The sequence below is a fragment of the Pelophylax lessonae genome (assembly GCF_965119305.1).
Source record: "Pelophylax lessonae genome assembly, chromosome: 12".
NCBI classification, from domain to species: Eukaryota; Metazoa; Chordata; class Amphibia; order Anura; family Ranidae; genus Pelophylax; species Pelophylax lessonae.
The window spans coordinates 129,074,579-129,099,752 of NC_138779.1; the positions used below are offsets into that span (position 1 = coordinate 129,074,579).

General features: G+C 43.2%; 1 protein-coding gene across 11 annotated transcripts in view; it reads left to right on the forward strand.

The window, feature by feature from the left end:
- The first annotated feature begins 2,586 nt into the window (after positions 1–2,586).
- Positions 2,587–25,174, forward strand: part of PHLDB1 (pleckstrin homology like domain family B member 1) — a 190,443-nt gene continuing 167,855 nt past the window's right edge. For 7 of the 11 annotated variants that reach the window (XM_082273458.1, XM_082273462.1, XM_082273465.1 and 4 more), the window contains exon 1: positions 23,801–24,016. In XM_082273458.1, the coding sequence (XP_082129584.1) occupies positions 23,933–24,016 (84 nt within the window). In that variant the 5' untranslated portion in view covers positions 23,801–23,932. Of the gene's footprint in view, positions 2,665–23,799; positions 24,017–25,174 lie in introns of those variants that run through there. The other 4 variants (XM_082273464.1, XM_082273463.1, XM_082273468.1 and 1 more) reach the window with 3 other exon arrangements.

The window sequence follows — 25,174 nt, forward strand, 5'->3', positions numbered from 1 at the left end:
GTTATGTTTTCAAAATTGTCGCTCTTTTTTTGTTTATAGCGCAAAAAGTAAAAATCGCACAGGTGATCAAATACCACCAAAAGAAAGCTCTGTTTGTGGGAAAAAAAGGACGTCAATTTCATTTGGGTACAGTGTTGCACGACCGCGCAATTGTCCGTTAAATTCACGCAGTGCCGAATCGCAAAATAGTGCCTGGTCAGGAAGGGGGTAAAATCTTCCGGGGCTTAAGTGGTTAAACTTTTTGTTTCTAACTTGTTAACCTGTTTTTTTTTTTGCCTAGGCAAATGATGTCATACAACCCAGGTGTCTTCAGAAGAGGGGTTTTCAAGCTAAGCATACTCTTCTACATGCAGGCTTGAGCTAGGAGCAGATGGATTCCAGGAAGTAAATGCTACATGAATCATTTGCCCTTAGTCAAGATGGGGCTGACCAGAAATGCTAGGGGGTTGTTTTCCAAAGTAAATTTCTCAACAACAAAAAAAGCATGGAGACATGGATGGATGGGGGAGATTGCTTTGAATATTAAAAATGTGTTAAATAGTGTTTTTGGCTTGTGGTGTTCAGATGCAGTGAAGAACCGCTTTAAGTGTGCTGTGGAATTTCGGGCCTGGCTTGGCCCAGCTCCCACTTGCATACGGCTCCTCCGACCTGCACTCCATCTACAGGGGTTCGGCTACAGTTCACCCAGTGGACCCAGCAGTCATTACAGATCATCATCTGGTAGAGCAACCGTTTTTATTGGCTTGATTGTCTTCAATTGTATTTTAAATTCTTCAAATAAATGGTCTCTTACATCAATCGGCTTGTTTATCAGCATCCTGATAATAACATCCGGACAGCGCTGTTCTCTCCTTTTGGTTGCTTGTTGGAATTCTGATGTGCCTGTCTGTGCAGGGATCCCTATTCACAAGCGGGTTCTACAGGGGTAGCGCCAGTGCTGGGACAAGATCATCTGGAGCCCAGGGCGAACATGCCCCTCCCCAAGATGTATGAGCATCACATGTCAGAAAGAATCTCCCAACAAAAACACTAATCTGCATGCTTACTCCCTAAGCATACATTTCCCTTCCTCCTAGTACAAATCCACCCCCCCTGCTGAAATCCCCCCTCCCAGAACAGATCAATTGCCCCCACCCAAAAAAACGAATTTACCCCTCTTAGCACAAATCCTCTACCCCTTAATTTCCCCTACTGGTACACATCTTCTCTCTCCCACTTCAAATCTTCCCCTCCCAGCACATATTTCCCCTTTAAACCCCCACCTAGAACAAATCTTCTTCCCCCCATCCCCCTCCCATCACAAATCCCCCTAAATCACCACTCTTAGCACCCCCCACCTCAAATGTCTCTCCTAGAACAATACTTACCCTCTGCAGCCCCCAAATTCCCCTTTCCAACACTAATCCCCTCCCCCCAACCTCCTTGTGGTGCCCCCCCACCTCACATTATACCACAGTGCCCAGGGCAGCAGTCCCTTTTGCCCACCCCTTGTCCTTGGGTAGCGCTACATATACTGTACAATAGTTCAAATTTTCCTGACAAACAAAATCTGCCATAAATATTTTATTTTCCAATCCTGACCCTATGAAATAGGGGAAGAAATTATGTACAATATCAAACTTCTTGAACTAAAAGTGGTTGAGATGATTGTAGCGGTATTAGTACACTTGTAACAGAGACAATTGAGTCTTGAGTTTGGACCAGGGCCATCTTACCGAATGGGCACGCTGGGCAGTTGCCCGGGGGGCCCCACCTGCCCAGTGACCCAGCCTCAGCCAAGCAATAGTCCTGATTCCCGTGTGCATCCCACCGCTGAACTTAGCAGGTGGCAAGCGCCTGTCGACCCTGCGCTGCTGTCGGGCCACTTGGGCCATGGAGGGGGAGCCAACAACTGCAGGAATGCCTGTCCGCCTCCATGGGAAAAGGCCCGTGTGTGTGTTCACCGGACCCAGCCGCCAAACTTAGAAGCTGTCATTAGCCTGGCACGGCTGTACCAATAAATATCGCCTTATCTATAATTTGCATTTTTATTCTCGTGGGTGATTATGTAGGCAGGACCCCAGTGCATGGCATTGCCCGGGGCCCTTTAATGCTCTTAAGATGGCACTGGCTTGGACCTTTAAGAAGGGGACATACCCCCAAAGCTTGTCCTGAAAAATTGTATGTTAGTGCAAATAAAAACAAGTATCACGGACAGTACTCAATTGTCTCTTGAACTAGAAGGGAAGAGAATTCTTCAAACAAGGACACACAAAACAATGACATTGGTTCCAACTCTTCCCGACTCTTTCCTAAATATCTTAAACATGAATAATCTTCTGGGTATCCTCATTTAAGCTCCATACTTGTGTTTTTTTGCAAGTGGAAAGGGCAGAGATTATTTCTTTTCTGGCTGTAGAATAAGCTGCTCCTTGTTCTTGTATAGTAGAGGGGACAGGGCGGGCTCTCGGCCCCTTCTTCTCGCTTGCTATTGGTAACGGAAGTTAGGCCAGCTGTAGGAGGGACATGCCCCCACAGCCCTCATCTGACAGTGAGTCTTCTGTCTGCTTGCAGCTGGCTGCATCTCACAACTGGATACTTCGCAGACGTGGTACAAGGAGGAGGAGGAGGAGGGAGGAGGGGAGGGGGGGAAGGAGAAGCTGCATATCTGGAGTTTATGGAAAGGTAAGAGGTACTGCTTTAAAATGACAATATATACATTTGAGATCTACAAAGTATCATCTGTTATACTTTTTCTTTGTAGCGGATTAGTGTGACATTGTAAAACTGCTAAATAGCTCAATTCTAAAAAGAATTGGACATTGTTGTCATATTCTTGTGTTTATTATATACATCTGTCTAGTTTGGTGTTTTGTATATAGAGATGGGTGAGTGCAATGCAGAACTTTCAGTGTTTTTTTTTTGTGGTCCCGCAGAGGAAGATTTACTAAAACTAGAGAGCGCAAAAGCTGTGCATGGTAGCCAATCAGTTTCTAACATCAGCTTGTTTAGTTAAGCTTTGGCAATAAAACCTGGAAGATGATTGGTTTCTTTGCACCAGATTTTGCGCACTCCAGCTTTAGTGAATGACCCCCATAATGTCTTTCTGGTTTGCTTTGAGGAATAAGTTCACCTTTTAAAAGTTGAATTCCATCCTTCTTTAGAAAACAAATCTCTTTGTCCTTCTTTCGACCTCAACTGTGCGTGTTTTAGGTCTGATGTATAGAACTCTATTAATAAAAGTATTATGTAACTTGTGATCCATTACAATAAACTTGTCATCTAGCCTCTACATTCGTTATTGGAATTGCTGTTTTTATTGTTACTATAAAGGAAACTTAGTGGTGAAAAAAGTATCAGCAAATAGTTTTGCCTGCAAATTCTTCACGGTCTGTGAAAGTGGAGGCGTGATAGGGGCGTGCTGTACTTTGTGTTATAAGGTGTCCCTCTTTTCCATCTTAGAAAGTTGGGAGGTATGTGTCAGCTCTGCACCCCACCCACATTCCTGATAAAGATTTATGAGCAGAGTTACGAGACTATGAAGTTGATCATTATCTTCTTCTAAAATATATGTTTTAAAGTAGAAATTAAAGGAGAAGTGTGCTTTTCTATAATAAAGGAGCATTGTCCAACCCCTGGCCTCTGCTGCAATAAACTGAATATAACAGCGAACCTCTGTGCAGATGGAATGTCTTACTGCCGATTGATGGGATCTTTCCATAAGTCTGTCTGATCACAGCTTCACTTTGATGGATACAGTGGGGGGATTTACTAGAGAGTGCATAATTTGGTGCAGCTCTACATAGAAGCCAATCAGCTTTCAGGTTTTATTGTCAAAGCTTAAAGCGGAGTTCCAGCATTATTTTTTTTCAAATCACCCCCGTGATAGTTGCCAATTATGTATTAGAAAACGGCATATGCCACATCTGACAACGTTTTCTGTGTTATTAAAAGTATTGGTACTCACTGTACCCTCCTGTTTCAGAAAGTGTCGAACCTGAGTGTGGGCATCTGAAACCCACTAGGAGTCTCTTCCGGGTTAAGGTGCTGCTGGCTACCCAGCAAGCACCTCCCGATCTCGCGCATGTGCAGTTGGACTTTTTCACGGCCATAGCCTAGCCTAGCATCGCGTCAATTCTGCTTTAGAAGTAACGCAATTCTAGTCGCGGAGGATGCCCATTGGCTCCTGGGATTGCTTACACTGGTTTCCCAGGAGCCATTGCGAAGAGGATATTACGTACTGTGCCGCGGCCGGGTTTGGACGGAAGTGCATCTTTTTTAGAAGAAAAAGTTAAAAAAAGGTACTTTGTTTTAAAAAAAATGACACTATCCAAAAGGGAATGGTGGAGTGATGAGCAGGACATTCATATTTAGATGCAAATTAGGGTGGAACTCCACTTTAATTGAACAAGCTGAAGTTAGTGGCTGATTGGCTACCATGCACAGTTTTAGTAAATCTCCCCCAGAACCTCATTACTTTAGAGTCACACATTAACTTTTTTTCTGTGCATGTCATGCAAATGTGTCACATCTCTGATCGAACATTTTGGCAATGTATGGCCTTTTGTGACCAGCGTTTGCAATAGATGATTTATCAGAAAAGTAGATAATAAATCTGAGAGTTGATTAGGATAATAATGGTGATGGCCTCAAAGGCAATATACTGCTCGTATAAATGATGTGCCTAATGCCCAGTGTTGCCAAGCTCCTGCAGCATTTTTTACTGACAGAACATGGAAAATTGGCTACTGGCGGAGCAGATTTTTTTTACTTTACTGACAACCTGAAAAATGACAGAACTCCTAATAAAAACTAAGACAATCAATATTTAAATAGTATAAACACAATATGGAAACACAGACAATACCCATAACAAGTAATTTACCTGGTTTACACCTGGAAAGTCAACACAGCATGACAAATTATCAGCCCCTGATATTTACAGATAGTTGTATAAATCACAGATTTTTACAAACTTTCTGTAAATTATTATATTTTTATACTGGATTTATATAGCGCCAACAGTTTACACAGCGCTTTACAATATTAAAGGGAGACAGTACAGTTACAATACAATAAAATACAAAAGGGTTAAAAGGGCCCTGCTCATAAGAGCTTACAATCTAAGAGGGTGGGGCAAGTGGTACAAAAGGTTATAACTGTGGGGAAAATTTACTGACAGTTGGCAACCCTAAGGCCTGTGTTTCTTTAGCCTGTTAAAGAACTTGGGGGGGGGGGGGTTGAAACTTTGCTGTTGGGTCTCATGCACTCAGGTGTATGAAAAACTACTCTAAATATGCTGGCAGAAGTTGGCAGAAAAAATGCCTCTAATGCTGTTTTTATGCGCGCATATGCGCATTTACGCTCATATTTTGTTAAGGTGCATATTAACATAAAGTCATTCTATTGGGTAGAGTATCAATGTATTCTAGGCATTAGAATACATTTACGTGCATAAGTTCTTGTTTAAGTGCATACGGCCATAAACTTTGCTGGAAGACTTCTCAATGCAGATTTGAAGCATTTTCTATGCCCCTGAACACTGCTCTAAAATACACCTCTAAAAAACACAATGTGCATATACACCTTAGATAACCTAGAGCTGCATTCAGAGGCATAAAAGAAAAAAAAAACGCCATACACCCTTACCATAATTCCCAATAGTCCCTCATTTGAAGAAACTGTCCCTTGTCGGAATTAAATCCCTCTTCATTCTTTTTCTAAGTTGTCCCCTTTATTAGCCTGATGTATACACCTCTATAAACCAAATGTACAATTTAACTACCAAAATTGTTACAGTATACTGCATTAAACATTTACCTATCCTTTATGTTATTTTCTTTAAATGTCAATAAAAGAAAAAGTCATGGTTAAAAAAACAAAAAGCATTCGTGGGTTTAACAAATTATTTTTTGCTTTGTGATCTTTGTGATCTGTCCCTCTTAGATCTTTGTGATCTGTGCCTCTTTCTTATCAATGAATGGTAGGAGGTACCTTGTTAAATGGAATCCATTGTCCTATGGCTGCAAGAAGTATGCTTTAGCTTTTTAGTTGCTGCATTCCAATTGCATTCCACAAGCACATACATGCCACACAGACACACACACGAACACACTCCAGTATATACATTATATATTTAAAAATAATCTGTAAATAGGTGCAGTCCATAGGACTTGGCTACAGAGATAACATTCAGAAGTGGAATTTATTTCTGATCTATTATTTATTTAAATTTTATTTTAAGCGCATGTGCAATGGCAGACCCCCTCCTTTATCCCTGGCACTCCCTCTAACACAGGTAATAGCTTTCTGACCTCTTGCAACAGCCAATCAGGAAGAATAAAATGTATGGGCCTCCTCTCCATAGTAAAAGGGAGGAGAAGTTATGTATGAGTTGTGTGTGTTAGGAGGGCAGCGGACAGATTATAAGCAGATACAACACTAACTATATATAAGAGCTCATTCGCAGAGAACCATACAGTGTGAAAAAAACATGCACATCAAGAGTGCTCAGACAGAACATGGTTCTGCCATGGTGTTCTGTATGATCAGTCTACAATAAAGTTTCTTGTGGATGATACTAGTGGGGTGCAACCCTTCATTTCAACTGGCATATTGTATTAATCTCATAATAACTAAAAGCAAATGTCCAGGGAACCCCCCCCATCAGAAGTCAAGAGTCCCTCCCTTACTTCAGAGTGCACCCCCTTGCACCCCCCTTGGGAAGCAGAAAGTTCAGGATTTGGAGGAGGACCAGAAAAGGTCTGGAGTCAGCTGCCAGAGTTTGCTAAATGCAGACCAGTGGAGGAGGGCCAGGACAAGGGGTGGCTTGGTTTTGGTTTATTGCAGGGATGTGGGCGCTCTGACCCTAACCCTAAGGGTGAGGGTGCAGTTTGGCATCTTTGCCCTGGGTGCTGGATGGCCTTGTCCCAGCACTGCAGGGGAGGTGGAGATGGGGGGGTGCAGCGGCTGCACAGAGAGGCACAGGATCTGTAGGAGGAGTCTTGTCCCTCTTTCTGCTGCCGACTGCTGAGACAGGTGGGGGTGGTGGTGGGGGGAGGGGAGGGGAGGGTGACAGAGACGAGTCTCTGGCTGCACAGAAAAGCTCAGGATCTGGTGGAGGAGTTCTGTCCTCCTCTCTGCTGCTGACTGCTGAGACAAGGTGGGGCAGAGATGAGGGGTTCCGCAGAAGCAGGAGAGGTGTGAGGGCCACATGAAATAGCCCGTCAGGCCGGATTTGGCCCTTGGGCCTTGTGTTGTAAGGGCTCTTGCACTCAGGCTGCCTGAGCCCATTTAGTATAACTGAAGCTGTATTTCCTCTACTCAGGCAGCCAGGGTGCAGTGTACAGCCTGTCATTACCATGAATGGCTGTGTACTTCTGTACTCGTGTACATAGAGGTGCTATTGTAAACACTTTAAAATTTATATTGCCCAATACTCACACTGCTGAAAAGTGGAACAAAATTGTCCTTAAAGCAGAGTTCCAGCTTTTTCTGTGTTTATTAAAAGTCAGCAGCTACAAAAAGTGTAGCTGCTGACTTTTAATAAACACACACTCACCTGTCCCATGGTCCAGCGATGTGGCCGCCTGAAGCCTCGATCCTCTCCATCTGGTCTCGGCGGCGCCGGCATCACTGCCAATGTGGGCACCCCGGCTGTGACAGCTTGCGGCTTCACAGCCAGGTACGCACTGCGCATGCGCGAGTTGCGCTGCGCGCCTTGATTGGCCGGTAATCTTCTGGGACCTCTAACATGTCCCAGAAGATTGCAGGGAGGTAGGGGGAGAGGAAAACTTCCGCTCAGGGCGCCGCGGCGCTCCGAGCTGAAGTGGGAGCGGGTACCTGTCAAAACTAGGTACCTGCTCCCCCCCCCCCCCCCCCCAAAGAAATGACATGCCAAATGTGGCATGTCAGGGGGTTAGGACTACCTAAAGCGGAAGTTACACTTTTGGGTGGAACTCCACTTTAAGGCTCAGTTCCCACTTATGAGCATTGGTGAACAGAGATACACTGGACCCCCTGCTGTGACCCGCCGCCGCAGCTAGTGTGAATGGACCTTAATGTTTCAACTTGAACAAGGCACAATGCTCCTAGTCATGTACTTCAAAGTCCAAGCTGATATTGTTGTGGATATTTTATATTTATCTGTTCACATTTGCCATCTATTAATTTCTTTGCAAAATCTGAAGTTAAACTTCTGGCAGATATAGCGATAAAACCCTCAATTTAAAATAGTTTGATCATTGTTTTCCTGGATTTATATTTATATTAGCTCCCGTAATAACCTCTGAGCAGAACTGGGGGTGGCACAGAATGTAAAATGTTGTGTCTAACATTGGAAGCTTACTGACAGGATTACAGAACAGACTGGGGACAGTGCACTGATGCTCCTTCATTGTCACTCCGCAGAAAAAGGGACAAATTAATGACCAAGTTGTATTGCTTTAAGCCCGACACCAGCTTGGGCACAGAATTAAAGGATCGATGGGGAGTAAAAAAGAAAAAGAAAGCAGAACTGTGCCTATCCTCTCCAGAACTGTGCCTTGTAGACTCACCAGTTTAAAGTGGAGTTCCGCCCATTTTCTACGTGTGCAATCTATATAATGGCCATTAGGAATGCTCTTACAAATGGCATTCATTTATTTATTTATTTTTTTTTAAAAGTAAATACCCTTTTTTTATTATTTTCAGCAGCACTTCTGGCTGTGGCCATCTAGGCGATGTCGTCACTAAGTGATTCACAAGGACTTCTGGGATATCGGCGTCATATATCCCAGGAGTCCATGCGAATCGCCTAGTGACGAAATCTTGCGTTATTTCCAGACTGGAAATGACGCGAACAGGAAGAGTTAAACGCCATTTTTGAACAACTGCATCTGCCGGGAGGAATGGTATCAGGACAAGCCTGTATGGAATATATCAGGACAAGCCTGTATGGAATATATCAGGACAAGCCTGTATGGAATGGATCAGGACAAGCCTGTATGTACAGTAAAAAAATTTGATACAGGCACTCTTTCCTGAATCCGGGCACTGTTCATCTAAATCGGGCATCATGGCATTGACAGTCTCATGCGGGCACTCGCATAGTTGCCAACATTTAAAAAAAATTTCCAGGGACACTTTGCAGCACAGCTATCAATTACCACACCCACTTCCCTGAAGCTCCGCCCACTCTGCATAATTAATCTCGCCTACTTATCAGATTATAGGGTCTACTCAATATAGAGAGAATTATAGGAAATTAAAAAGGGAATTTCAAACTTAAGGCCACAGTAGCAGAGTTGGAATAATTCTCCCATTCAGCTGCACTACTTCTGCGTAACATTTTATGGGCAGCCCGATTAACAGTCGCTTCCAGGGACAATATAAATTACTTGGGACAGGCTCCTATTTCCAGGGACTGTCCCAGGAAAAAAGGGACAGTTGGCAAGTATGCACTCACGAGATCGGGAGGTGCATGCTGGGTAACAAGCTGCACCAGATTCTGGAAATGAAGAGTAGAGGGCTTCAGATGCCCACACCGACATGGAACCTGTCTTCCGAGATCTGGTTAGTATTCCACTATTTCTAAAGAAACTACAAGGAACACACATTTAACATTATCTAAATGTAACTTTATATGTGCACACAAGTACGGCAGGGTGTTTAAAAAAACAAAAACTTTTTGGGGACTGGAACTCGGCTTTAAGAATCCATACTGCTCCCTTCCTGATTGAATGGCCCTCAGCCCCCACCCCATGCCCAGGACTAACAGAGAATGACTACAGAGACATCAGTTTGTGGTGACGCTCTCTGCAGCATCCATCTACTGCCAGAGGAAGAAGAAGGTGAAGAGGACCTGTGACATTCTTTTAAATGTGCTCGGTCCTGACAGACATCTTCCTGCTTATTTCCCTCTGGATAAGACCTTCCCGCACGGCAGTTGGAACTCATATTAATTACTGAAAACACCTCATCAGTAGCAAGCAGAATCAATCAATACATTAGGCTTAAGGAAAACCTGCAAAACCCAGAAAATGAAACAAATGCTTAGGCTGGCTAAAGCCTAGCTGCTAAAGCATACACTGAATTTAACTAGGGACACTCCAGCTTAACGCAAATTGCCTACATTTATACATTATAATAATGCTCTGTATCGATCCTGTTTTGCCAAATGGTAGCGCCGACCCTGCAGATGGCCCCTCCTGCCTCCCCCACCGGTAGGGACAATACCACACCCCCCACTGCACCCATCCTAGTCCTCCGGGCCGCTGTGTTACATGACATTATAGTGAAGAAATCCAGGCTCCGGGAGGTGCCGCCGCCCCCACTGCTGCTCACTTCCCATCCCAAGCTCTCAGGCTTACCTTCCCCTCACTGTTCTCTTTCTCTGCGGCCTCCGCCCGCTCGCAGCGCGGAGACAGATGCCTACTCCACGAGAACACCGCTGCTTGCTTCCACCACCCCGAACCAAAACTCTCCAATGCCCGTGGCAGCGCCCTAGGCAGCAGTGCGCCCTAGGCGGCTGCCTAGTCCGCCTAGTGGTAGCGCCGGCCCTGACATTATTATTAGTACCCAAAAAGCTTAAAACCCATGGTGAGCATTTATACCTATGTGTGAGAATTCACTTCTGCATCAAACAGGAGTGAATTCTCACAATATACAGTGGGTATAAAAAAGAATCACCCCCATTTAAAATAATCACATTTTGTTGCTTTGCAGACTAAAATGAAGACATGCACCATTTTTGTTTTATCTAGCTGTATTTACAAGTGCAACTTATAACATCCAAGTAAAACATATACCACCAACATGTCAGGAAAAAAATTAAAACATTGCAGTTATATTTGATGGTGACCATTTGTGGACGGCAGTTTTCAAGTCCAAAGATTTTGAATGCAGTTTAAGTCTGGGGTCTGACTAGGCTATGCACCTTTTTTCATTCATTTTTGCTGTCTGCTTTTGGTCATTGTCATGACACCTTTCTGGCAGAGGGCTGCAGATTTTCTTGATGAATTTGATGGTATTTTGCCCCATCCATTTCTCCTTCTATCCTGAAAAGGGCTCCAGTCTCTGCTGCGGAGAAACACCACCATAACAGGACATTACCGTCTCCATGCTTAACCACTTAAGCCCCGGAGGATTTGGCTGCTAAAAGACCAGGGGGTATTTTGCGATTCGTCACTGCGTGATTTTAATGGACCATTGCGCAGTCGTGCGACGCTGTACCTAAACGAATTTGACGTCCTTTTTTTCCCACAAACAGAGCTTTCTTTTGGTGGTATTTGATCACCTGTGCGATTTTTTGATCATGCACTATAAACAAAAAAAGAGCGTCAATTTTGCAAAAATAACAATATTTTTCACATTTTTTTATATGAAATTCCCCCCAAAAAAAATGTAAAAATCAAAATTTTTTAATATTTTCGGCCAATTTGTTTTATGCTACATATGTTTGGTAAAAAAAAATTGCAAAAAGCGTATTTTGATTGGTTTGCGCAAAAGTTATTGCGTTTACTAACAAAGGGAAAGATTTTTGTTGTTTTTTTTTTAACGAGTAATGGCGGCGATCTGCGATTTTTTTTTGCGGTACTGCGACATTGCGGCGGACAGATCGGACCCTTGACTGACACTTTTGACACTTTTGGGGTTACCAGTGACATTACTGCAGTAATCAGTGCTATACATATGCACTGTTACTGCAAAAATGACACTGGCAGGGAAGGGGTTAACTGTATTGGAGAGGGAGGGGTTAAGTGTGTCCTAGGGGCGTGATTCTAACTGTAAAGGGACATGGCTATTGGTGTAAAAACAAAGATCAACGGTCCTACATAGTAGAACCGTCTGATCTTCATTTTTACACCAGGGAGAATGACAGGCGGCTTGTTTACATAAGCCGCCTGACTTTCTCCCTTCACCGGAGCGATCGTGAGTGACCGGCGGACAATCGGGTCCGCCGGTCACACGCACTGACTTGTCAGTGAACGAGCCGGGGCGGGCGCGTGCCTCGGCGGGCGCGCGCCCGCAATTGGCTCACAAGTCAGTGACAGGCGAGTGACGTACCTTTACGTCACTCTGCCTGGCCGGGGCTGACCGCGGCAGTATATAGTCGTGCGGCGGTCGGCAACCGGTTAACTGTAGGAATGGTGTTATTTGGATGAGGAGCTGTATTGGATTTCCGCCAGACATATCGTTTTGGTGCTGAGGCCAAATAATTAAATTTTAGTCTCACCTGACCATAACACCTTTTTCCATGTGGCCTCAGAATCTTCAATGTGCATTTAAGGTGGTCAGATGAGACTAAAAATTGAATTATTTGGCCTCAACACCAAACAATATATCTGGCAGAAATCCAACCCTTTTTAAAGTTATTTCGTTTTAACAAATAATGCAAATGATCTTTTGCTAAACGGTCAACTGAAAGGGCCTTCCATTGTCTCTGCAGTTTTTTGGCCTCACAATGAAACTTTTAAGTTTAGGGATTTGAAGAGGGTTTAGGAGGGCAGTATGTTCAATACAAAGCTAAGATCAAGATAAGTTTAAAAGAGAAGTTGATGATTAGAATAGATTTTTAGCAGAGGTAGTGAGTCAGCCAACAGTAAGTGCATTCAAACATGCTTGGGACAAGCACAGATCTATACTCAAAAAAGTTTAAAGGAAAAAAAATGGGGTAGACTTGATGGACCACTAGGTCTTTTCCTGCCACCGCTCGTCTATGTTTCTAAAATCCAATTACAGAAGTCATACATAAAATAGATAGCAAAAGTATCCGAAAGGAATGATCAGAGCACAATATGTTGTACCCTCTAATCATACGCAACCTCCTATCACTTCTAAATCGAAATACTATTTGGTAAAAAAAAGCAAAAGGAATGCATAACAAAAGCCATGGAATTTGAGAACTTATATTAAGTAAAATTACAATGTTTTTCCTTGGAGTACCATGATTTTTTACATAAAAACCCTTTTTGGTTCTCATGTTTGTGCCTATTTTATCCTATTCTTAGCTGCTCTTTTGGATATAAAACAAGCATATTTTTCAGCTGTGTGTAAGTCCTACAATACAACTGGTTTTCCATGTCTTCATTATATACCACGGTACTATGATTCTATGCACTCTGCATGAAGCCAGGAAATCTATTTTAAGCTTTTGCTCAGAATTCCAATAGGTTTAGCAGTGCTTTTCCTTCACTATGTGTTCTGAATTCTGGCACTTTTAGCTGTTACTTTGGAAAGCAAGAATTTGCTACCCAGCATGCAACAGAGATAGAAGCTCTTGCTTCTAGTACTTTAAATTTGTAATATTGCAGTTGAAATCATGCATCTAGTAATGGAAAATGGCACCTGCAGCTACTATTGAATATCTAGCGTGAAATAAATGTAAGCTAAAGTTCTACCTAAACTGAAGCTTTGTGCCTGGTGAGACAATTTGACAAGCTATATGTAATACTAATGGTCTCCTATTGTGCTGTGAGGGATACAAACACAGCAGTACCTTTACGATAATTGTTATCAGCTTTTCTTGACTCATTTTATGGGCAAACACAGAATCCACCCAGGGTTGAAAACAAAGTCAAGAGCAAGCAAACTGAGTATTTATGTACATTGATCTTGACTGATTCAGTCTTTTTTAAGTGGAAAATTGCTATAACTTTAGGGTAGTGCTCTTCCTAAAGTGGCTCTGTTATTATGAATCACAATGCAAAATTGACATAAAAGGAGAAGGTGAATACTTACCTTTCTGGCTGCCTACACCACCAGAATTCTATTCCATTCGCAAGATATCTCCAGCTGCAGTCCGAAGGGAAACCAACACTTCCAGAAGTGTCAATTTCCTGGTTCCCCCAAAATTTTCATTGGTTCCTCCCTCTGACCATCACACGTTTAAAGAGTTCTGTAATGAGTGTAGGTTGGCAGAAGGAACCACATAACACTGTCAGGAACCCAGGAGATTAAACACTTCCAGAGTGTTGGTTTTCTTTAGACCTTAGCTGTGGATTTCTGATGAACAGAGCAGTTATGTTGAGGTGGGCAGTCAGACAGCTAAATATCTACTTGCTTTGCTTCCTCTACAGGTAGTCCATTGTAATAAATAATGACTAGGTTGTTTTAATAGGAGAAATACAAGCTATACCAGGGATGAATTGTATGCTATGGGGTAACAAAACAATCCTCCTAACTGGCAATATGGCTTAGTCCTGAAAGGGGTCCTTTATGTATTACTGGACACTGCTTCATACTTAAAAAACGCAATCTAAGTCAGTGGTACTGTACAAAGTCCTTTAACCGTAATGATTCTCCATAGTAGACAGGCTCCCTCTTTGTACTTAAAGTGTATATAAAATAAAAAAACTTTTTCTAGTGTTCAATAAAGCAGGGATGGGTTGGACCTTCTGTTTTTATTGTGGTCTCTGTCTCCATTTGTCTTGGGGACCACTGTCACTACTACAGAAAGTAAGGGGAAAGCCTAAATTATAGAGTTGTAATGAGAGCAAGAGGTGAGGGGATATCTATCAATGGATGCAGCTGTTCTGGTGACTATTGTCTAAAGCTGGCCATACACTGATTAAAATTTGACCCGATTTGCAGGGAAGCAGGTGTTTACTAGGGAATTGTGTTGTGTGTTTCCTTAGTTTTTTTTTTGTAATGTTTTGACTGCCCTGACTGTGCATTGTTTAATTGTGTTGCCCTATTGAGCTTGTGGATCCTGGGAAACAAGGGTTAATGCTGCTAGCCAACTTTATGAAGAGTACCACCCTCTGCTTGGGAAAACATAGAAAAAAGGAGGCAATCACCTCCTGGGTTGGTCTGCTCCATGCAGGGGAAGGGAATAGGAGCCGTGCCAGGATTAGATTGCCACTTTGTTTAATACCACTCCTTGGAGGGAACCCAGTTGGGGTTCCAGGGACAAGGACTTGTGCTATCGACTTATGGACTTTAAATATTCTAAAGATTTTCTCTACAACTAAGGTATGGCTACCTCATTGGTCAGGGGCATTAAGGGGCATCCAGAAGGCTCATTGTATATGAATAATGTTTGAGAACTATCCAAATATTGGCTTATTTTTATTTCTATAACTTTAGTAAAGAACTTTGTTGCTTCATGCTTTTGCCTGGTCTGAAGTCATTTTAGGACAACTGTTGAGGGGTGCATAGTTGCATACATTCATTGTGTATCATAGAACATAGTTTACACCAGGGGACAAGACAATACAGGAGAAAATACAGTACAGATATCTAACTGTGAAGCAATGAAGGCTATATTGCCGTTGCCAATGACTAGAGTACTAGTGTATGCATGCATGTAGCACCCAGCCAGTCAGGAAGTGGAGGTGACGTAGCATAGGTGACAGAAGGTCCTGGTGTGTCTAAGCTCCTTCCCTAGAGATCGGTTCCCCAATATGGGACCAACTCTTGGCAAGGGGCATCCTAGGGACCCAGCCTGGGAGTCACAGAAGATGGAGTGATGCCTTGGAGAGACTAAGGTCAAGTTATGTACAGAGTTGAGCTTCCTAGGATAAGTTTAACATACGGATCAGTTTCACTGGGATGAGGTGATTGGTAACTGGGCTGGAGGAGTCCAGTGCAGACTCTGCATAACTAGCTCAGAAATGCTGCATGGGAGAGAGAAGTGTAATAGGAACTGTTATCCATAGTGTATAGAGTGTAAAGAGTTACAGTAGTTGGGTCACAGATTAGAAGGAATTAATTAATGTCTTTGTGGGGATGTGCCAGTTTTATGGAGAGCTCTGCCTTAACATTAACTCTGTGCTTCAGCATATGCCTTGGGGCACTAGTGAGCACTCTCGCCCACATGCCCCCTCTTGACAAAAGTCAAATGTTTGATTGACTTCTGTTGAAGAGACATGCTGGAAAATAATTATTTAATCCACCGGGGGATTCCTCAATCCACCATTTTAGTAAGCTGAACTAAAAAAATAAACAGGCTGTGGACAGATTAATATGGAAATTCCTCTCAATTCCTGTTGTGTCTCCAAGGCAAGAATCTAAAGAAAATCTTTTAAGTGGGACACAGGCAGAAAAATAAAAAAGATTTAACCTTTCCCTACTGGCTACAGAGTGTTAATACAGACACTGGTCTAGTTGATTTAGGATAGCATGATCTGATTCTGACCAGTTTATACCCATTTAAATGATCTGTTCTAATCAGAAGTGGGGACACACCAGTGGATACATTCATAGGTTTTTCTGCACATGTGAGAACACACATTCCCTTGCTGCCCTGCATGGGCTGTCAATAGAGATATCAGAAAGTTATTTCACATACGATCCTTAGATTTTACCGATAATAAATGCATTTCACAAAATGATTGGGCATAGGAAATCTAAATATAATGTTATTGGGTTGGCTACAGATGACCTTTAAAACAATGCTGTACAATGGTCCTATCAGGTTAACAGCAAGATCAAACCAACTGTGCTTTCTTACTACTTCAGAAGAATTCCTTTGAAGGTTATAGCATTCCAGTTAACCCAACCTGCATTCACTCAGCAGCTGTCCAACTGCTCAGGGGTGTGTGGCGCTGCACTGCAACTGCAAGCAGCTTCCAAACTTCATTAGGCCTCGTGCACACTTGAGCTTGATACCTGTTTTACAGACGTTTGACTTTTTTTTTTTTTCCTGCCTTTTAACACCCCTCCATGTTAACCTGTGTCCAGGCACATAGGTATTTACAGGAGTTTAGAGGTAGAGGCGTTTAGAGGCAGAAAGAAAACATGACTTGCACATTCTGAAGAGGAGAGTATGAGCCAAGAAAGCATGCAGATGTGGCCAATAGAATGCATCATTGCCAAACATGCTAACATGCATAAACACTTGAACGCGCATGCAAAAATGCAGGTTTTACTGCGTTTTTCTGCTATTTTTCTCCTGTAGGGAAGGCATCTAAAAATACAGTATGCTTGGACCCTTAAAGGTCCAGCATTGGCCAAATACATTTTATTCCTGTGTTTTGTCTTGTTTTTACTGCATGTCCAGGTCACCCTGGAGGACTGGAACATACCTGCTGCTTGGTAAAGCTTGTACCCACACTATAATGATCCAAAGTGGTTGTTTATGTTTTGCAGTTCACAGGTGATGCGTTTTCCCACCTCTCCAGGTTTTCTCCCAGAATCTACAGTCATGTGTCCACAGTATCTCCTGGGAATGGTATAGTTTTGCAGCATTGCCCTGCAACAGTTCACACCTGCCATCAAACAAACCTCATTGGCTCCTGCTGCTGTCAATCACAGCCAGGGAGCCAGTGAGGAGAAAGCAGGGGGGGGGGGTGAGCCGTGCTTTGTGTGTGAATGGACAATATCCATTTACAAGAGCACAGATTAGGGCTGCTCTGTGCAAAAACATTGCACAGAGCAGGTAGGTAGAACATGTTTGTTATTTTAAAAAAAATACAACCTTTACAATCACTTTACCCCCTTGGAGCCGGCACCTGCCGAGCCTTTAGGGGTTTAGAATGCAGGGATTGGCTGTCATGGCAGTCACATGATCGAAAAGCATGATCGAAAAGTGGTGATCGGCAGCTTTCCGTTAGTTGCTTGTAACTGGGTCGGGAGCGCGCCGGGCACGCGCTCTTAGCACAGCTCTATTTGCACTAATGCACGCAATTATGCAGCCGCTCGGCACCAAGGCCCACCCGCCGAGAGGCCGCTTATTTGCGTGGGCCAAGAGGTTAAAGCTGCTTGTAATGCTTTAGCATCTCAAGCCAGCCCAATCAGATAATACTGGGATTGTAATCATATTATGGATTAAGCACATTATGATTGTAATTTGTGATATTATGTAAAAAGTTTGCATTCACAGCTATGCACCTGTCCTTGTACTTCTGTCAAACTCAGAGGTGGGACTAGGTGAGATTTACTAAAATTGGTGTGCTCAGAATCTGGTACAGCTGTGCATGGGAGCCAATCAGCTTCTAATATCAGCTTGCTCAATTAAGCTTTGACAATAAAGCCTAAAAGCTGATTGCTTTCTATGCACAGTAGCACCAGATTTTGCACCATGCAGTTTTAGTACTGTAAATAACCCCCACTGTGTCTATTCATCTGTTGTGTCTACATTCATGAACATAGGCTGCTTGTACGAAGCTCCAGGCGGCTCCAGATGTGTGAGCAATTTATGGTATATGGGTCTCAGCACCCATGTGCGCCATGCGGCATTAGCCACTAAAGATTTCCTTTTCTCTAAACATGCCCAAACTGACTGCACCTAAACATAGGTAAATGCTAAATTCTCTCAGCCTGTCCTAAGCTTAACTAATGGGACAGACTTACTCTGAATTTGTTCAGAAATTCTTGCAGTCTGGAAATACAATTTCAAAATCTTCATGAATTAAATACTGACATGTCAGAAAGACTATAACTTTTTAACAGCTCTTCCTTTTTCCTTTTAAAAAGCAGTCCTGGGCTGAGATGATGTCCTCAGGCTGATACAGTTAGGAGGTAGCATTTCTTAAAGTTTATCTAAAGGTAAAACTTTTTTCCCTTTTTGGATAAGTCACAAGTTGGAAGGCTGCAGCAGACTGTGGCATGGGGAATTTGTGAAAATACCCAAAACATGCATAGGCACCTCGATTTAAATGACAGTGTCAGCCCAGAGCTAGCATTATAGCCCAGTAAGTAGGTGGTGACCCTGAGTGAACAAAGATAAAGCTGTCCTAGAGCCTGGCTCTCCAAACTATGACCCTCCAGTTGTTCAGGAACTACAATTACCATCATGCCTAGTCATGTCTGTTATTGTCAGAGTTTTACAATGCCTCATGGAACGCGTAGTTCCGCAACAGCTGGAGGGCCTGTAGTTTGGAGATCCCTGTTCTAGAGAGATAAGCAGATGAAAGCATTGCCAGGAAGCATAGTATGAATCCTCTAGAACAGTGGTCTCCAAACTGCAGACCGGTGGCTGGATGTGGCCCTTTGCTTGCCTTTATCCAGTCCTTGATGCATTATTCCTCCCATTGACCACAGCGATGTGGAATAATTCCTTTCACTGATATCAACAATGGGGCACTACTTCTCCCACTGACACCAACTACTTATCCTCCTACTACCAAAGATGGGGCATTTTTTACACTGACTGGGTGCAATCTCCCCCCCCCCCCCAAGGTCTGAAGGACAGTAAACTGGCCTTTTGTTTAGAAATTATGGAGACCCCTGCTCTAGAAGACAGAGGGAAGTTACTGCTATTAGTTTAGCCTATAAATTGTTTGACTCTGTATGTACAGGAAAAAAACTGATTTCATTTTTTTTCCCATGTTTCCAAACAAATGTGTAAATCTGTCCAGTTGAATAAATTGCAATGTATAACGTTATTTAAAGTACTCTCTATTTTTTATATATATATACAAAATTGGTCAAAATGATTCAGATATATCCCTGTCAGATATATATTTTACGTGTTAACCTCTTCCCACTGACCGTACACATATATGTGGCCTCTCAGCGGGTGGGCTTTAACACTGAGAGGCGCATATATGTGGCCCTATGTAAACATATTACATGTGACCGGTGACTGTGACTGCCAATCACAGTGGTCACATGATCGTAATGCCAATACTTTTACATAGTTACATAGTTGCAGCTTGTGTATACGTATATCTTCCACAGTGATACAAAGCCTCACTCTGTGTGTATTAACCACGTCTCAAAGTTAAAGTACAAGCTTTAGTCCCTGCCCCATTGGCCATGCCCCTCTGATGGGTTCCCCTGGATTGGTATTATTTATAGAGGTTAGACATTTACCATACCTTTGGGTTCCCTCTAGAACATATGTCAAATACATGGCCTGTGGGCCAAATCTGTTCTGCCAGGCCGTTTCATGTGGCTCTCGCTATTCTCTTGCAGCATCCCCATTGTCTCTGCCCCCACCTTCTTTCAACAGTTGGCAGCAGAGAGGAGGACAGAACTTCTCCTACAGATCCTCTACCCCTCTGTGCAGCTGCAGCACCCCCTCATCCCTGCCTCCCCTGGTCGCAGCTTTCAGCAAACCCCAGCCCTCTTCTGGTCCTCCTCCACACCCTGCACTTTCTGCTTCCCAGCTCCACCCCCAGCTTCTTCCCAGCAGCAGACGTCTGATGGTGGGTGACTCTTGCCACCTGATGTAAAAGGGGGAAGGGTGCTCTGTACATCTGCTTATAATTATTATGATAATGCAGTTCTATGCCTATTGAAAAGGAGGGTCACACACTGCTGTTATCATCCACAAGAAACTTTATTGGAGACTGCTCAAACAAAACATGATTCTCCCATGGTGTTCTGTCTGAGTAGTCTCCAATAAAGTTTCTTGCTAGCATCATCTGCTACCTACCCTTCATAGCACTTAGACAGTTACATACCACAACTGGTGGAGTGGTATACTTTGGGTATACTAACCAATTCTATGTCACTTTGCCAGGCAACTTCACCTTATCAACTTCATATGCCACAGAATGTACATTTATTCAGAGAACAATTATGTGTTTTGTCATAGTTCTGCCTGTCTCAATGGGGACCAAAAAGTTGAACAAAGTTATTGTAATAAACAGTGCTTAGTAATATTTGTCTGATGATTAAAAAAAATAACGTTCTGTTCCCAAAACAAATTTTTCAAAAAATTGTGCCATAGCTGTACTGTACACTTGAATGGCGCTTGCCATTATTTTTACTAGACTTCCACTTTAAAATCTAGTTATTAAGTTATTACTAAAACCAATAATAACCGAATGCAGAGGCAATTATTTAATATGATGAAGAGTAGCTACAGTTATATAGTCTTACAGATACAACCGACCCTTTGAGGGCAACAATAATGTTGATGCAGCCTGTGATGAAATTGAGTTTGACACCCCTGCCCTAGAAGCTGGAAATCACCGTAGTAGACACTGCTACTCGAGTGATCTCAATGTGCTTTTGGGGACGCGTGCAGAGAGGCTGCCCTGCAGCATTGTGAACACAGGAGGCCAAGCTGGACCAATGTAAAAATGCCATACCTGACATTCTTCTTTATTAAAAATCTGACTTTGCTTATAATTTTTGATTCAACAGAATATAAAAAAAAAACATTGAACATTGACATGGTTTCTTTAACCTGATACTTTGCTCCATACCCTTTAGAGGCAATCACTGCAAACAATTGGTTTCTGTAGCTCCTAGCGATACTTCTGCGCCTGCCGATAGGTAGTTTGGCCAGTGGTGTATTTTGGTTTTGTGCTGCCCTAGGCAAAACTAAAATTGGGCGCCCCCTCCTATGTAAATTTGCTCCACTCCTTCCTTTTAAACAAATGTGACTCCCTCAAAAATTGAAGGACTACAAGTCCCAGCATGAACCCCTGAGATCTCACGAGAGGGGGGGAGAGAGGGGGTGGGTGATGGAGGAGGGCAGAGTGAGAGGGGGTGGGTGAGGGAGGTAGAGTGAGAGGGGGGGGGTGAGAGAGAGAGAGAGGGGTGAGAAAGAGAGGGGTGAGAGAGAGGGATGAGAGAGAGAGAGGAGGGGGAGAGAGAGAGAGAGAGGGGGTGAGAGAGGAGGGGTCAGAGAGAGAGAGAGATAGGGGGGGTGAGAGAGAGGAGGGGTCAGAGAGAGAGAGAGAGAGAGAGAGGGGTGAGAGAGGTGGCTCTAGCAACCAGTGGCCAATAGAGTCTCAGGTGGAGGAGGGGTGTTTTTTTTTACGCCCCCTTGCAAAGTGCCGCCCTAGGCCTGGGCCTTGTTGGCCTAAGCCAAAATACACCACTGAGTTTGGCCCACACTTTTTTTTAGCATACTGCTCCTGCTTTTTCTGGTTTGAAGGGTGCTTTTCCCAGTCTGCATGTTTTAGCTATTTCTATAGATGTTTCATAAGATTAAGATCAGTGTTCATAGAAGGACAATTTAGAATAGTTCAGTGTTTTGATCTTAGCCATTCTTGGCTGCTTTTAGCTGTGTGTTTCGGGCCATTATCCTGTTGGGGGACCCATAACATGAGAGTGAGACAGCTCTTTCTGACACCAGGCAGTACATTTCGCTCTAGAATTGCTTGATAGTTTTAAGATTTCTTTGTGCCGTGCATGGATTCACTGTACCCCACGTCAGATGTGGCAAAGCTTCCCCAAAACACAACCGACTGTCATCCATGTTTCGTAGGAGATATGGTGTTCATTTATTTGAAAACCTTTTCATTTTTAATTGTGAACATAGAGCTGATGTGACTTGCCAAAAATCTTCAGTTCTCATCTGTCCAAAGAACATTCTCCCAGAGGAATTGTGGCTTATCAATATGCATTTTAGCAAATTCATCTTTGGCTTATTAAAGTTTCCTGTGAGCCTGTTACTTAAAATGAGATGGATTGTATGATCAGACACTGACACCTTGACCTTGAAGTTCACTTTGTATCTCTTTAGAAGTTTTCCTTGGACCTTTGTTTACCATTCGCACTATCCTTTTGTTCAATCTGGGGTCCATATTCCTCATGCAGCCATGTTAAATGTGGTTGGCTACTCTCCCATGGACCCTTAAACATCTTAATAATATTTGCAGCCATAGTCATGAGACACATCAAACTGGAGATGATCCTGTAGCCCAGGGGTCAGGAACCTTTTTGGCTGAGAGAGCCATGAACACCACATATTTTCAATTGTAATTTCGTGAGAGCCATACACTATATTTCAGGGGTCGGGAACCTTTATTTAATATTCATATTCATGGGCTGCAGCTATACAATGAGTAGATGGAGCCGTGTGAAAGTGCCTGGAGTCCGGTCGGGAAGAGAGCAGAACAGGCAGGTATGCAATGAGGCCGGAGTGGTGAAGCGCCTGCAGGCCTGTGAGTGATGGAGGTGATAATAGGCCCTTAAAAATTGGCAGCTGGCTGCTGAAGGCCTCAGAAGTGGATGTGAGAGGCAGCTCCCGCGGGTCCCCGGGTGTCAGAGGGGAAGGAGATCGTGTCTGTCGGGGCACAGGGAGCGGATGGCAGGTCTCCTTACCGGGTGGTGATTGCCAAGGCCCTATGATGCACAGCACATGAGCCGGCGGCGGTACCGCAAGTAGGCCGCGGGGTCCGTAGCGCGGCAATCCGGTCACCCAGAGACGAACTGAGGGTAGCGGTGGGTAGCCCACAAAGTGTACCGTCGATGGGTGCAGAAATCTCCTTGGCACTGGGCACAGCTACGCGGATGGCACTGAATTGAGTGGTAGACGCGGCTGAGCGAGGCTCACGTCCAGACACGCCCCCTTTATTAAAGATTTGTCTGCGAGCCAGATACAGTCATCAAAAGGGCCACATCCGGCTCGCGAACCATAGGTTGCCTACCCCTGCTATAACTTTTACATTTGACATGCTGGTCTATAATTTTCTTTTCTGATTAGGATCACCTTGCCCAGTGGACAACTTTTTCCTTTCTCAGGTCCATGTTCAATGTAGTGCACACCATCATAGCAAACAGCAAAGTAACTGCTATTATCCATTTAAATAGGTTGACTGACTGGTTACGAGAGTGAAGACACGGGCAACTTTTGTTTACTGGGTAACTCTTTCCTCAAAGATACAGAATTTTCCTTTTTTTTTTCATAGTTGAAAAAATGATGATGTGGACAAGGTTAAATGAAAAGCCCTCATTGTTTCAACTAATAATTTAGATTACATTTTGTACTGATGTTTTGTAATGCTGTATTAGAGTGATATACATTTTGTGGTATACTTTGAGACATTCATATTGCTTTTAGTGTCATCCTGCTTCTTCATAAAAAGTGGTCAATCTTTCAGCTTTTAATTCTTCCTGTTATCCCATAAACCACTACTTGTTCTGTTCCTTATCCTCCACCCCCAGTCTCCTGGATATACAATGGCTCTCTCCTCCCTCGCTTCCTTTACTCACATCCTGCCAAAATCACAAAGCTGGGTCAGTGTCCTCTCACAAGCACTATAACAAAGCAAGGTGGGGTGGTACCTCTGCCACTGAGCCCAGGTATGGTGAATGTCCCATCCCTCCTTACCCCTGGAGGGGAGACATGGAGAGGTGCTGTGGATCACTGAGTAGACTTTACCGCAGAATTTCTCTTTCCTGCTGTCATCACGGGGACACAGAAAAACAAGTGAGTACAAAACAAAGAAATTGGAAGTTCCTATTTTGGGCTCTATGCAAACAGAACTTGTGGCTGTACTTTTGTATATTTATACAAGAGCTGTTAGACACAGCTATTATTGTGACATGTTAAAGATAGTTTAGCGTTGTTCATTGTAGAGGAAATATCTAGAGAATAGCAAAGCTGTACAGAACAAAGATCCTCGTTTCTTTTAAAATCTGTGCACAGGCTTAAAGAAAAACTAAATTATAGATTTTTTCTCAAAAAATAATCCATACACATCCACTGCATAAAAGCCCTGTAATCTATTTTTCCATGTAATTGTTTCTTAGGGCTCATTTACTCTTGCTTCGACTTCAACACACATTAAAGCGCCTACCTCTTCAAAGTGCTTTTTTTATGTTTTTGGTGATGCAATGGCGCTTCAGTGGTGCTTTTTTGAAGCTTTAATGAAGCTTGGCAGATGCCATGTGTGTTAATATCTCATACCTGCAATTTCTCCAAAACAAAGCAAAGCTAAAGCTTAATAAAGCCTTTCAAAAGCTTTAGGTGCTTCAAGCAAGCTTTGTTATAGACCTCTATGGAGGCTTTAAAGACACTATGAAGCACCACTAAAGCGACATGGGGTATCATTTTTGAAGCGATGCCAAAGCAAAGCAAATGCAAGGTGTGAAAAGGACTGTAAGCTAACCATTTTATTTAGTAACCGGTGCTTTTACTGGCATTCAGGGAGCTATAACAAAGCGTGCCGGAAGCCATGTTTTAAAGCAAGTGTAAATGAGCCCTTACTGTATTTTCCTACTCCTTATAATGTCTTCCATGAGCCCCCAAATCTCTCCTTTTTTCCCTTATTTCCATTGTTTGGAACAATAGTAAGTTGCGATCATGTGCACTGCTGTATGCACACTGCAAATTCCATAGTGCACAGTCCATGGTTCATGTTGGTAGCGAGCAAAAGAGGATGGCTATATTCCTATATGCAGGAGGTCTATGAAGAATGAGCGTAGCCACCCTATTACAGGAAGTCAGATCACAGCATTTGGATGGAGATTTGGATGCTAAAAACAATATAAAGTGCTTTTCTGTGTTAATAATAAATGCTTAAATAGAATTCTTTTTCCCTAAATAAGAGTTTAGTATCACTTTAAAAAAGTGCTGCGATACCAC